The 15052-nt window shown below is 44.5% G+C and overlaps 1 protein-coding gene across 2 annotated transcripts in view; it reads right to left on the reverse strand.

Moving 5' to 3' along the window:
• The window catches only part of PISD (phosphatidylserine decarboxylase), a 33864-nt gene extending 25286 nt beyond the window's left edge, over nt 1–8578 (reverse strand). The window contains exons 1-3 of one of the 2 annotated variants that reach the window (XM_075831583.1): nt 8510–8578; nt 8315–8373; nt 8000–8175 (exon numbers count right to left, since the gene is read on the reverse strand). In XM_075831583.1, coding sequence (XP_075687698.1) covers nt 8000–8175; nt 8315–8373; nt 8510–8559 — 285 coding nt within the window. In that variant the 5' untranslated portion in view covers nt 8560–8578. Of the gene's footprint in view, nt 1–7999; nt 8176–8314; nt 8374–8509 lie in introns of those variants that run through there. The other variant, XM_075831598.1, reaches the window with a different exon arrangement.
• Between the last annotated feature and the right edge of the window lie 6474 nt (nt 8579–15052).

Here is a 15052-nt window from a genome sequence, read left to right on the forward strand (position 1 = left end):
ATAGACTTCTATGGGCGAGTCCGTGACGCAATTGCAGGCAAGAATAGGACATGTTCTATATTTTGCGGATCATTTCTACGGCGCACACACTTAAATATATGGAAAAGTGTCCATGCCCAATAGAAATTAATGGGTCCGCAATTGCATCTGTAATTACAGATTTGGTGAAAACTACGGTCAAGTGCATGGGGCCTTACATAGAATAAGGAGGACATATAAAGATTATCTGCCACATTTCATCAAGCTTCTAAAACAAAATTCTGCAATTATAATGTACAAGCAGCTAGATCATAATAAAAAACCTGACATCTACCTCCACTTCATACATAGAATGACGGATCAAATATTAAATCACATTTCCAAAATAAGTATGAACGGTAGTGGTCGCCAATGTTACAATATGAACAGTAAAATCCAAACACGGTCTCACATTTTCACCACTTCAGATCCACATAAAATAAAAATGTGTAAGATCCCATACATGCCTAGAGTGCCGCAGCCCCGTACTTTTTGCCAACCTTTGCGAAACTATAAGGCCCCATGCCCACTTCAGTTTTTTCCTTCAGGGTGCTAGCCGTTTTTCTGACGGCTAGCACACTGACCCATTCATTTCAATGGGGCCATGCACACTTCAGTTTTTTTGACGGTCCTGTTGCTCTGTTCCAATCCAATCCAAAGTAGAGCATGTCCTACTTTGGGCCGAGATTCCGTGACCGTGAGGCCCATGCAAGTCAATCGGGCCGTCCAAAAAACTGAAGGGACACGGAAGGCATCCGTGTGCCGTCCGTATGTGACGGAGCCGTTGCCTAGCAACGACCAGGCGGGCAGAAATATATTACAGAAATATTATAGTAATCGGCAGCCACTTGTCTCTATCAATCACTGATGAGAAAAGAGGCTGCTGATTAAAAATAAAATAAAAATCAGTTCATACTTACCCGGTCGTGGTCTTGGTGACGAGTCCCTCTTCTTCCTCCAGTCCGACCTTCCTGTATGACGCGGCAGCCTGTGATTGGCTGCAGAGGCCGCTGCAGCCTGTGATTGGCTGCAGAGGCGGTCACGTGGGATGAAGCGTCATCCCTGGAGGCTGGCCTTCTGACGTCATCCTGACTTGCGTGACCTCCACTACAGCCTGTGATTGGCTGCAGCGGCGACATGGATGAAACGTCATCGCTGGAGGAAAGTAAATATGACATTTTTATTTTTTTTATTACATTAAAATTGCATTTTCCGAGCGCCGAGCATGGTACTGTCCAGGGTGCTGAAAGAGTTACCGCCGATCAGTGCAGCCCATTAACTCTTTCAGCACCCTGGACAGTACCATGCTCGGCGCTCGGAAACACGGAGTGCACACACCCGCTAAAACGGGCACATGGATCCGTCACAAACGGCCGTGAAAAGTGTCGGAAGTGTGCACGAGGCCTAAACCATTTGTACACAATACAAGTTTTGTGCCTACAACAGCAAACCTTGGTAATGATCACTGCCTAGAAATATGCTTAGCATTGTTTTTTAATATTTTATAATTATTCTGTCAAACATCATGACAGGTCCACATTAACCCTTTCGCTGCCATGTGGTTTGGCACAATTCTCACACCTGACATGCATAAGTAAAATTTTTAGTATAAAAAAAAAAACACAATAGCCTGATACCCATATATGTTCTGAAATTAGACAGGTGGCACATTGAGAAAAGGCCACAGCAATTGACGCTCCTGGGCACCTCCATCCAAATTTGCAATAAAGTATCGATTTGTAAAAAAAATGCATAAAAACCTCATGTTACTGGATTCAAGTTTGACCCAAGCAGAATCTCAGACACTAAAGACCTCCTAAAAATAAAAGTTCAGGATGTGCAGAGTTCATACATGTCCCTTATGTCTACATGTATATACCGTCACACAATCACCAGAACTGAAGGGACCAAAATACTCCAATAATATAGATGGTACAGAATCGCCAAATAGTCTGATGAAGTGCAGGGGGTTATGAGATGTGCAGCTGCTCATCTTCTCATCCACGTTCTAGAAAAAAAGAACCCCCCTAAATGTGAATCAGAGAGCACATATCCTCTCTGATTGGTCAGAGAGATGATAACATGAATCACACCCCTGCAGTCACTGAAAGCTGCACAGGGGGAGATGACAGTAACCGGCTGTGATCTTTCTCCCTGCTGTCACTTGCAGCTACTCTCCTCCCCTACACAAACACATTTTGCTGCCCAGACTAATATGATACGAAGACGTATGCTCTGGTCGCAGCAATTGTTTAAAGCCGTGACGCAATACATACATCGTTGGCTGGGAAAGAGTTAAAGCGTACATTGTTTTATTATGAAAATAGAACCTTATGTTCAGAATTAGAATACACCAGATGTTATTTATTTTATATAAGTAAAGGGGTATTCCCATTTTAGATTTTTAAAGGGGTTTTTCCATGAGACATTTAGGACATAGCCACAGGATAGATCATTAATGTCAGATAGACGCGGATCTAGAACAGGGTCCCTAAGCCCCATTCTTTTGCTCTGTGTTGCGGCTGAATGAGCTGAACTCCGACCATGAAAAAGGTTACATGGTTGTGAGTTACGAAAACAGCGTAGCTCGCTAAGCTACGTCGTTACCGTAAGTCCCATAGAACTGAATGGTAGTTACAGAAACAGCATAGCTCGCATGCTACGCTGCTCTCGTAACTGCCATTCACTACTATGAGAGTTACTGAAACAGCGCAGCTCCCGACCATATAACCAGGAAGGGGCTGGGAGTCAGCGAGATCAGACAAAGCCAGAATGGGGTTTAGGGGGCCCTGTTCTAGAGATAGGTGCGGGTCACAGAGGTGGGGCCCACATCTATCTGACATTTATGACCTATCCTGTGGATAGGTCATAAATATCTCATGGGAAAACCCCTTTAAAGGCATATCCACAAAATATGCCATAAATGTCTGATAGATGCAGGTCCCAGCGCTTGTGACCCCCATTCTCGATATAGATGCGCTTTTTTTTTTTTAACATATAGTTTTTTTTTGTAGAAGTAGTAAAATATAAAAAAAATAAAAAAAACAAAAACTATACAAATTTGGTATCACCGTAACCATACGGAGCCAGAGCCGCAGGATAAAGTTAAGTCGTCATTTTTATCGTATGGTGAAATCCATAAAAGCAAAACCCAAAAAACAATTGAGGAATCGCAGCTTTTCCAATTCCATCTCACAAATCATTTTTTTCCGTTTCCAGTACATTATATGGTATTTTAAACGATGCCAATAGGAACTGAAACTCCTCCCGCAAAAAATAAGCCCCTCGCACTGCTCTACTGAAGGAAAAATAATAAAAGTCATGGCTCTTTGAAGGCGGGGAGTGAAAAACGAATAAGAAAATGGCTCAGTCCACTTTTGGGGTACATATAATTTATTGATGTACATGATGTCATTTATTTACTTTTGTGTTGCCATATTCTAAATGCCATAACTTATTTTTCCGCTGATGTAGCTGTATGAGAACTTATTTATTGCAGTATGACGTGTAGCTTTTATTGGTACTATTCTGGGGGTACACACGACTTTTTGATCACTTTTTATTGATTTTTTTGAAAGGCAGGATGAACAGAAAATATCAATTCTGGCATTGTTCTTCGTTTTATTTTTATACGGTTTTCACTGTGCGGGTTAAATAACATAATAGTTTTATATTCTCATTCGTTACGGACGTGGTGATACCAATTATGTGTAGGATTTTTTTTTTTAGTTATTTTCATAACAAAGTATTTTATAAAGGGGAAAAAGCTGGTTTTTCATTTTCTTTTTATACTTGGGATTTTTCATTTATTATTAACTTTATGAATATATTTTTTACTTTTTTTTTAGTCCCACTATGGGGAACTTCTGTATTGCAATATATTATGCCTGTCAGTGTAAGGCATAATAGGAACACACGGATGGCAGACCTGGGGCCTTTGTTAGGCCCCTGGCTGCCACGGAACCCATCAGCACCCCGCGATCACGTCGTGGGGTGCCAATGAGGTGACAGAGGGATCCCCCTCCCTCAAAAACCACTTAGATGCCACGACTGCAATTGACCGCGGCATCTAAGGGGTTAAATTCCGATCCCAGCAATTAGACCAGGCGACGCTGTGGCATTAGTACCCTTAATGACCACTGTGAAAAGGCGATTATTAAGGGGCCAGAGGGGTTTTCCCACAAGCACCTATTCCCAGTGATGTGGTTCCCGAGACCTATGTGTGAATGGAGCGGTAGTGCGCATGCGTGACCCCCGATCCATTTATGGCTTATGGGACTGAAGGAGACAGCCAAGTAAAGTAAATGAATGAAGAAGTGTCCAATGAAGCAGTAGTGTGCATTTGTGAAGACTCAGGGACCTATGCTCGAGATTGCTGGGGGTCCCATGGGTCAGACCCTCAACAATCAGACATTTATTAATTCACCCGAGTTTTATAGGTCTGGATGAAACAGACATAAATTGACCTGCGGTGCAGTTTCTTCAGCCGCAGCATGTAAATTAAATTGCTGCGGCTGTAGTAAATTTCTGCGGAATCGCTACTCTTCTATTGCGGGTTTTCTCCATTGAATTCAATGGGGTGCTTAAACCTGCAACAAGGTAGAGTGTGTTGCGACATTTGCAGCAGAATCGCAGCGATTCCGCCACAAAAATCGCAAGTATGAGTAAGTTATACTTACCAAGAAATCCCTGCTTTCTCCTGTCTGGCCTCCTGGGATGGTGTTTAATCCCATGTGAGCGCTGCAGCGGTCACATGTCCTGCAACGTCATCCCAAGAGACTGGACCACGCACAGAAGAGAGGACGGGGGAGAAGTATGAAATGTTTTCGTTTTTTTTCTGGTGCTGCTTTCCGCAGCAGAAATCCCACGCGAATAAACGCTTCCTTTTACAAATTGCAAATACTGGCAGGTAAATGCAAAGAGGTGCAAGCTGCTGCCGATCCCCAAACGCAAACACCTAAAGGAGTTGCCTTGATGAAAATTGTAAAGAAAAGAAAACAAAGAAGAGGGATACTGTAGGCACTGCTTGGTTGATAAATATTCATCTAATCACTTACGCTTTTTACCTCATTTTTTCGATGAAATTTATTAAATATGAATTATTTTAGCTTTTTAACATGAACTGACTGTTATTTACGGGCTTCGTACCTAGCACATGATCTATGTTGGTTAGGTCACACTGCTACACACGGATCATCCATATGCCACATTGCCTTTTTTAATTTTTTTTCCCCAACTTTATAAACAATAGCTGTTTCTGTGACCTTTCCCCGGTTTTGCCGGTTTTTTTACTGCCCCATCTGAATTGGCCCTATCACTGTTCACTTGTATGTGTATATATATATGCATGATCTTGTACTGTATGTGTTATCTGCCTGAGGACGACGCCAGTCCGGCGTTGAAACGCGTAGCAATCTGTTTACCTTGCTTTTATGCAATAAACCAACTTTTATCAACCAAGCAGCGCCTACAGTATCCCTCTTTTTTATTTTATTTTCTTTACAATAGCAAAGTTGGGAATCCAGGCGCCAGGGCTGACAACCATCATAATGTAAGTAAACCTAACCAGGTAAGGACTGCAATATTTTTGTATGACACTCTTGCTAGATTTACAATATAAGAAATAAAAAGGAAGACAGAAAAGCACAAAGAAGTATTATAAACCGGCACCACTATACTACTGAGTATTCTTCAATTCATTTTCTCAGTTTTTTCTTTCACAATTCCAAATCGTATCTGAAATGTCTTCAGGTCTAATACACTCAAAAAAACAAAAATCTGTTTCCATAATAATATAATGATCTCTGCAAAGGAAAGGTTTTCCTAATATGCCTTAGGGCTCATTGCATCCGTGAGGGACCAGATTTCACAGATCCCTTATAGACTAGAGTCTATTCCGGGATCCGTGAAAACGGGCAAAAACAGGACGTGTTCTATCTTTTCACGAGCTGTTCACACAGTCTGTTAAAATACAGCCGTGTGAATAGCCCTATAGAAGTACATTGATTTCAAAGCATTTGTGACGGCGGTTAAAAAAAACAAAAAAACGGCCGATTATCCTGTCCGTGTGAATAAGCCCTTAACGAGAGCTGTCCACGTTTTCAGCAAGCAATATACACAATAAAACAAGGATTAAAAATATAGCTGTGTGAATTCACCCTCTAATGCTTATTGTACTATTAAAGGGGGAGTATGACTTGCTAAAAAAATAAATAAAAATACAAACTTAAAGAGGCTCTGTCACCCGATTATACGTGCCCTGTCTCCTACATAATCTGATCGGCGCTGTAATGTAGATAACAGCAGTGGTTTTTATTTTGAAAAACAATCATTTTTGAGCAATTTTAGATTTATGCTAATGAGTTTCTTGACCAACTGGGCGTGTTTTTACCTTTTACCAACTGGGTGTTGTACAGAGGAGTGTATGACGCTGACCAATCAGTGACCAATCAGCGTCATACACTTCTCATTGTTCCAGCCCCGCTTCTTTCACTGCACAATCACGCTGTAACAATGGGCTGGAACAATGAGAAGTGTATGACGCTGATTGGTCACTGATTGGTCAGCCTCATACACTCCTCTGTACAACACCTAGTTGGTAAAAAGTAAAAACACGCCCAGTTGGTCAAGAAACCAATTAGCATAAATCTAAAATTGCTCATAACTTTCTCAAAAATGATAGTTTTTCAAAATAAAAACCACTGCTGTTATCTACATTACAGCGCCGATCACCTTATGTAGGAGATAGGGCACTTATAATGTGGTGACAGAGCCTCTTTAAAGTGGTCATACACATTTGGTTAATTTCAGCTGAACATGCCGATTTCATCAGGATTGGTCACCCAACTAATTTGTATGGAGGCTACCTGACCCCCCTCCACGACAGTAGAGGTCGGCGTAGAGAAAAATCGGGCAGTTGGATTTTATCATGCTCTTTTGTTCTCAGGAGATACAAGCCGCAGCCAAAGGTTTCTGGGAACGGCTTCCACCCCATTCAGAACACAAGCTTGCTTATTCAAGCTTGCCTGTGTTTTTTTGGAGGGGCGGGAGGGATATGGAGGAATGACTATAGGCCAAAAGCCATCTAATGTTTATGGTCAGCCTTAATCAATGCTTGGCTCCAGACGGGCGTACTGTAACCCTGTTCAAAGGGATTCGCCGAGGCTTAAACATTGATGGCCTATAATCGGAATATGCATTTTTATATGCAAATGTTTGATCAGTAAGGGTCCGACCTCAACAAATCAGCACAATGAATGGGTAGTCGCACAGTGTTTCCCTTTCATTGTTTACACAGACACAACCCCATACATATGAGTGTGGCTGTGCCTGGTACTGCAGCTCAGTTCTATTCATTATACACCAGGCACAGCTGCCTCTTCATTGTGCTGGTTGGCAGGGACCGGTCAGCCACAGATCAAACATTGATGGCCTATCCTAAATCTAAACCATCAATGTTTAAATCCCAGGAAAGTCCTTTAAAGGGGTATTCCAGATTTCAGCACTTTTCCCCTCTCTACTGGATAGGTGATAAATGTTTAATCGGTGTGAATCCGACTACTCAGACCCCCGATTACAAGACGGAGACTAGGAAGAGTTTGAATGGACCGGAGGCTGGTCATTCGCGATGCCGCTTCATTCGAAGTCTACAGTACTAACGGAAACAGCTGAGCATCTTCCTGCTTTCCGCAGACAGTACTTTATCCTGTTTTGGGAGGTAAATATACTGCATTCATACAACGCCATGAATAAAGCAGGGGGCTGGATGTAACAATCAGCAATATTGCATAGAAAAAAAAAAGGCTGCTTTCCTAAACAAATGGAAGCCACAACAATATGTACATGTGTATGGGTATCTATTTTTAACAGTCGGTATCCCAAAGGGCACATATGTGGTGTAAAGGAAGGGCCAACACTGCTGAGTACCCTAGCTACAGGATTACTCTAGAACATAACTATATAAAACTAAACACATCCTTACCTCCCAGGTGTAGGCTACTTTTGGTGGAATCTCAAGGCCAAGTTTCTGTAGCTGGCGGTCCTTATATCCCTCATACTGCTTGTAGCCTGCATAACCTCCGCCTGTCCCCAGCAGCAAATAAAGGGGTCTGAATCGGACACCCACAGCAGCAGATGCGGCATGCAGTCTTCTTCCATCTGCACAACAATACAGGAAACATGAAAGGAGGACAGGCTGACAGCTCAGAGTCATGGAGACACCTGACTTCAGTCATCAGTGCTCAGCAGTAACATGTCACGTGGTCAGTCAGACAGGTCGTGCTGACAGTACACTCACTGGAGTGGAAGCTCTTGGTGGATACACCGCTCTCAAGTAAACGTCCTGCCTTCAAGAAGCTGGAACCAGAACAAGACATTGTATGAGGCGCACTAATAACAGAACCTACCCTCATAGTTTATACATTCCTATCCCATACACTTGTAATTCCGTATTTGTTCCGCTTCTATTTAATGACACCATATAGCTTTTTACCTATTTAGTCTGTGGTGACAACTGCACGCCTTCCATATGAACAGCGCCATGTTTCCTTTCTCACTAGGGCGCTAGATAGGACGAAATGACGTCACTGAGCTGACAGCCAATCACGCGCTCCTATCCGCTTCCATCCTCAAAATCGAGGGGAGAAATAATGCAAATGTTCACTTGTTTCTGTATGAAGACTAGGGCGCCATGTTTCCAGAGACCAAAGTCCGTAGACGTTCATGCATTTCATGCAGTGTGATACTTCATGACTAAAACTGACGACGCAACGTGAAATACATGTCGCCTGCTTTTCTAATACTGCCGAGCTTGTTGTATATGCTATTTATATTTTTCAGTGACCTCATAAGATTGACAGCCACCATGTCCTTATAAATGTGACACAATGGGAGAGATTTATTTTCTGTACAAGTTTACTTTCTGCAACCTGTTAGGAATATGGCGCACACTGCGCTACATTCACAGACTGGAGCACCACATGGATGATGCACCAGTCTTAGTAAATGTCTCCCTATGTCCACATAGCAGTAATAGCTAGTAATAGACATTTGGCAGAAAAGGATTTGGGGCACCCATGGTGAGCTGTTTATTCTTCTCCCTCTTTCATGCATCTTTCTTCAAATGTTGCACAACAAAATGGTGCATCTTTCATAAATCTGGAGCATGTCTGGAGTTGTTTTTCTAAAGCATATAATGCCACTTTTCTGCCACATCACAATGATAAATGTGCCTTAGGGCTCATTCAGGCGAGCGTTATACTCGTCCGTGTACTGTGCGTTGAAATAACGCACAGCACTCAGACCCATTGATTTCAATGGGGCTAATCACGCATGCTTGAGTTTTCACGCAACGAGTGCTCGTTGCGTGAAATTCACTGCATGTCCTATATTAGTGCGTTTTCACACATCCGTGTGCTGTCCGTGTTTCACGCATCAAGAACATAGAAAAGCAGAGAAATAAACATTAAAAAAAGTGAAGTGCCTGCATGAACGTGATAAACGCATGCCACACGCAAAGCACACTGATGCCAATACACAACGCACACGGACAAGAAATGTAGGAAAAACGCTTTTTTTACGCGTGCAAATCGGCCACGCTCTCCTGAATGTAACCTAAGTGTTTGTTGACGCAATCCTGGCCAAAATATATTAGACTGAAGGTTTTAGATATGTGTGTCAACGGACACCCTTCAGTCACTGGCCCAGATCCAAATCCATTAGTTATATCGATATATCGGAGAGAAGTAGAGTATGTAAGAGATATTTTATCTGAAAAGTGTCTCAAACCATTTTTTTTTACCTAATCTGAGAACAAATAAACACACCTATACACATACCTAATCTTAGGAAGATGAATGAAAACAATCTGTATTACCTGGGAAGGTCTCCTTGTGGGGGTAGGTGTGCTGGTAAGGTTGGCACCGGTCTTCCAGGACTGTTCTGTAGGCAAATCAAACAGCTCTACCAGAATTTAGCAGCAACAGCTGTAAAACCTGGGACATACCAATCAGATCTTACCAAATTAATCTTTGCCGTCTTGGAGGCACATGTGAGTCCACACACTGCCATCAAGAGTGCCTTGGGTTTATCTACCTTATCCATCCACATTCCATTAGAATCTGGTTTTTACGCCTTCTGCTCCCAGTTGGACACCTCCTGTGAAGAACAATCTTTTTGCTGAATAATCACTAATTGATCTTAATCAGGTAATTCAATTGAAGGAAAACATTAAAAATGACAACTTTAAGTTAAACATTCACATTGAGCAGTATAGTAAATGTAATATGTGCAAACGGATTTTTCTTCCTTAGACCACATGGAATTATGGATATGTCGAAGTGAACAGGACCTATAATTACATTCCCTCTTTCCCAGTTAATTTCTACCTTAAAGAGACTCTGTCACCACATTATAAGTGTCCTATCTCCTATATAAGGAGATGGGCGCTGTAATGTAGGTGACAGTAATGCTTTTTATTTAAAAAAACGATCTATTTTCACAACGTTAGGAGCGATTTTGGTTTATGCTAATGAGTTTCTTAATGCCCAACTGGGCGTATTTTTAGTTTCGACCAAGTGGGCGTTGTACAGAGGAGTGTATGACGTTGACCAATCGGCATCATGCACTCCTCTCCATTCATTTAGACAGCAGAATCGCGTTCTTACTAGAACATGATCTGCAGCCACATACACAGCGATTCTGCTTGATTAACGTTAATCCAGTGTCCTGATAATGAATACACATGACCATCCAGCCTGGACGTCATGTGTATTCAGAATCCTGACACTTCTGAATCTTTTCTGTGAGATTCCAGCAACGGAAACGAAATCTCGCGAGATTACGGAGGTAAACGAGATTAACGTTAATCAAGCAGAATCGCTGTGTATGTGGCTGCAGATCATGTTCTAGTAAGAACGCGATTCTGCTGTCTAAATGAATGGAGAGGAGTGCATGATGCCGATTGGTCAGCGTCATGCACTCCTCTGTACAACGCCCACTTGGTCGAAAGTAAAAATACGCCCACTTGGGCATTAAGAAACTCATTATCATAAACCAAAATCGCTCCTAACGTTGTGAAAATAGATCGTTTTTTTTAAATAAAAAGCATTACTGTCACCTACATTATAGCGCCCATCTCCTTATGTAGGAGATAGGGCACTTATAATATGGTGACAGAGTCTCTTTAAGAAAAAAACTTATTTTTAATCCACCTGTTCTCCCCCTTCCAACTTGCATTGATTTCACAGGTGTAACCACCCATTTCCAATTTACTTCTTTCATTGCTGTGGGGCATGTGGACCCACTAGGCCGCTCCGCCATAGCAGAGTAGCAGCTGGCCAAACAAAAGTAAATAACAGTCTCTAGGACAAGAGTACCTGGATAGATGATTTGGAAAACACTCGTCGTGGCAGACAGTAGGTATAGCAGACACGTAGCGTAGCAGACACTTGGCGCAGATGACACTAGGTAATGCACTGGATCAAACAATTATTGGATACGGGATACAGGAAACAGGAACACTGGATACAGGGTACAACTAAGGGACCATTTGGAAAGACTAACATGGGCAGACACAACAACGCTCAGGCAAGGAGAGGAAGGGCAGAGCCATCTTTAAAGTCCAGGATATATTAGGGATTGATTAGGGAACTTTGCACAGGTGCGCGAGCTGGCCCTTTAAGTCCGTAAACGAGCGAGGACACACCCTACGAAATTTAGTGTGGAAGCTGCAGTCGCGTGTGCCGGCATCTCTGGGGAGGGCATAGCAACTTCTTTGAAATAAAACCATTTCCCAACCTTTTTTGTCACGTTAACTTGCCACCATGGGTCTTGTACCCAACCTGCTACAGGCGGTGCCACTGAACTGTTACCGTAAGTTCCCCTCAAATGCAATTTGTTTATGACCCAACACCAAAATGTAAAAAGCTCAACTTCTGAAACAGGGATTTTCCTTGGTCGTGTTCTTTGCAGTGGGGGGAAGATACTGGCCAGGCTTCAGGCCAATAGAGAATAGGTCTACGCATATTCATACACACCTACCTCGGCAGGGGCGTAACTAGGAAAGACTGGGCCCCATAGCAAACTTTTGACTGGGGCCCCCCCTCCCCTGGGTGTCACACAACCCCCCCTTGTAGATAACGCCATACAGCCACCCCTGTAGATAACGCCATACAGCCCCCCTGTAGATAACGCCATACAGCCCCCCTGGAGATAATGCCATACAGCCCCCTCTGTAGATAGCGCCATACAGCCCCCCCCTGTAGATAACGCCATACAGCCCCCTCTGTAGATAGCGCCATACAGCCCCCCTGTAGATAACGCCATACAGCCCCCCCTGTAGATAATGCCATACAGCCCCCCTGTAGATAACGCCATACAGCCCCCCTGTAGATAACGCCATACAGCCCCCTCTGTAGATAATGCCATACAGCCCCCTCTGTAGATAACGCCATACAGCCCCCTCTGTAGATAACGCCATACAGCCCCCTGTAGATAACGCCATACAGCCCCCTCTGTAGATAGCGCCATACAGCCCCCTCTGTAGATAGCGCCATACAGCCCCCCCTGTAGAGAACACCATACAGCCCCCCTGTAGAGAACGCCATACAGACCCCCTGTAGATAACGCCATACAGAGTCCCCCCTGTAGATAACGCCATACATCCCCCCTGTAGAAAACGTCATACAGAGTCCCCCCTGTAGATAACGCCATACAGACCGCCCTGTAGATAACGCCATACAGCCTCCCCTGTAGGTAACGCCATACAGCCCCCCTGTAGGTAACGCCATACAGCCCCCCTGTAGGTAACGCCATACAGCCCCCCTGTAGATAACGCCATACAGCCCCCCTGTAGATAACGCCATACAGCCCCCCTGTAGGTAACGCCATACAGCCCCCCCTGTAGGTAACGCCATACAGCCCCCCCTGTAGGTAACGCCATACAGCCCCCCCTGTAGGTAACGCTATACAGCCCCCCTGTAGGTAACGCTATACAGCCCCCCTGTAGGTAACGCTATACAGCCCCCCTGTAGGTAACGCTATACAGCCCCCCGTACGTAACGCTATACAGCCCCCCCTGTAGGTAACGCTATACAGCCCCCCTGTAGGTAACGCTATACAGCCCCCCCTGCAGGTAACGCTATACAGCCCCCCCTGTAGGTAACGCCATACAGCCCCCCCTGTAGGTAACGCCATACAGCCCCCCCCTGTAGGTAACGCCATACAGCCCCCCCTGTAGGTAACCCCATACAGCCCCCCTGTAGGTAACGCCATACAGCCCCCCCTGTAGGTAACGCTATACAGCACCCCTGTAGGTAACGCCATGCAGCCCCAACCCCCCAAAAAAATCCGACCTACAGTGTGTCCTACAAAAGACATGTATCCCCTATCCACAGGATAGGGGATACATGTGTGATCGCTGGCAGCGATAGGGAGAACGGGGGACCGAAAGTCCCCCGAAGTTCTCCATGACTAACCTCTGACTTCCGGAGTCTGCGCAGCTCAATAAAAATGAAAGGAGCGCTGGTCACGCATGCGCACAAGCGCGACCTGCGCTCCATTTATTTCTACAGAGCTGCCGGCACAGACCCCGGAAGTCCGAGGTTTGTGATGGAGAACTTCAGGGGACTTTCGGTCCCCCGTTCTCCCTATCAATGCCAGCGATCACACATGTATCCCCTATCCTGTGGATAGGGGATACATGTCTTTTGTTTAATGGCAGAGCGGGGAGATACCTCCCTGCTCTGCCGTAGTGTTCAGTGACGTTGCGCTGTAGCAGCCATAGCGGCTGCTAGCGGAGCCTCCGGCCATGGTGGGGGCCCGTGCCGGCGGGCGACACGGGCCCCCTCATGCCGCGGGCCCCGTAGCAGCCGCTACGGCTGCTACGGCGGTAGTTACGCCACTGTACCTTGGGTAGATGTATGTTCTGCAGTCGCTGGAACAGGTAATCTGGCCGGGGTGCCCTTTTCATATGTACCTTTGCTGTTTTACCTATGTTATGCCATGTGCATATCATGTAGGCTGCCACAAACCTAGTGGTGGCATTATTGTATCCTGGGACAAGCCAATTTGCTGATACTTAGCTACACATACTCTCCTTGCCAGGTGTGTCATCTCTTGTGTTTTTAATTGGCTTACCCGATGATCCAACAAAGTTCCTACTACCAATGGGCCCATAATCGTGAGCAATGCCAAAAGCATACCTAGAGTCAGTGTAAATGTCGGCCGTCTTACCTTTTGCCAGGTTACAAGCCTCACCGAGTGCCTCCAGCTCCGCTCCTTGGACAGAACAAGAAGGTGAGAGTGGTTTCTGGATGATTTACCTCGTGCATCGTGACTACCGTGTATCATGTCTTGTAGGTGCCTTCATGGTGCAATCCGGAGCCACCTACAAAAAGCTAAAAATCTGGGTTACTTTTGGGTGTTTCATACACATTTTATGAACCTACTAGCTCTGGGTTCATTAATTCAACACAATTGTGTGGTGTCTCATTGATATGTAACTTATCTTGCCCCCCCCCCCCCCCCTTGGACCCTGCGGAAGTAATGTAGCAGGCTTCAAAACAAACTAAACAAGGCAACCTCATACATAGTGAGACGGGCTGCAGACAGGTATTTGGTCTGGACCTGGTGTCAGGGTCTTCATCTACTCCCCACAGCATCCCACCAGTCCAAGAAAAACACGGAGTTCTCTGGGAATGGCTGGGGCAGGAGTGTCTCGTATTGCTACCACTCTAACTGAGAACAAATGTTTGGCCCCCTGGCATATGTAATGGCCTAGAAAAGTGACATAACTGCATCTTATCTTTAAATGCCTTTCAGCCGTTTGCTGCCAAAAACAACAGGAGATTCAGGGTGACGTCTAGGCAGTCTTGTTCTGACTCACAGGCCAGAAGTAGGTCAACAATATTGCTTGCTTGCATGTGTAAAAACAAACAGCAACTGTAATTCTTCATCTAGTGAAACACAGAATAAAACGTCTGCTAAGTCAATTACTGTAAAGCAACAAGCTGTGTGTTGGAGAGATCGGTACATA

This window comes from Rhinoderma darwinii, chromosome 1 (genome assembly GCF_050947455.1).
Source record: "Rhinoderma darwinii isolate aRhiDar2 chromosome 1, aRhiDar2.hap1, whole genome shotgun sequence".
Taxonomy (NCBI): Eukaryota; Metazoa; Chordata; class Amphibia; order Anura; family Rhinodermatidae; genus Rhinoderma; species Rhinoderma darwinii.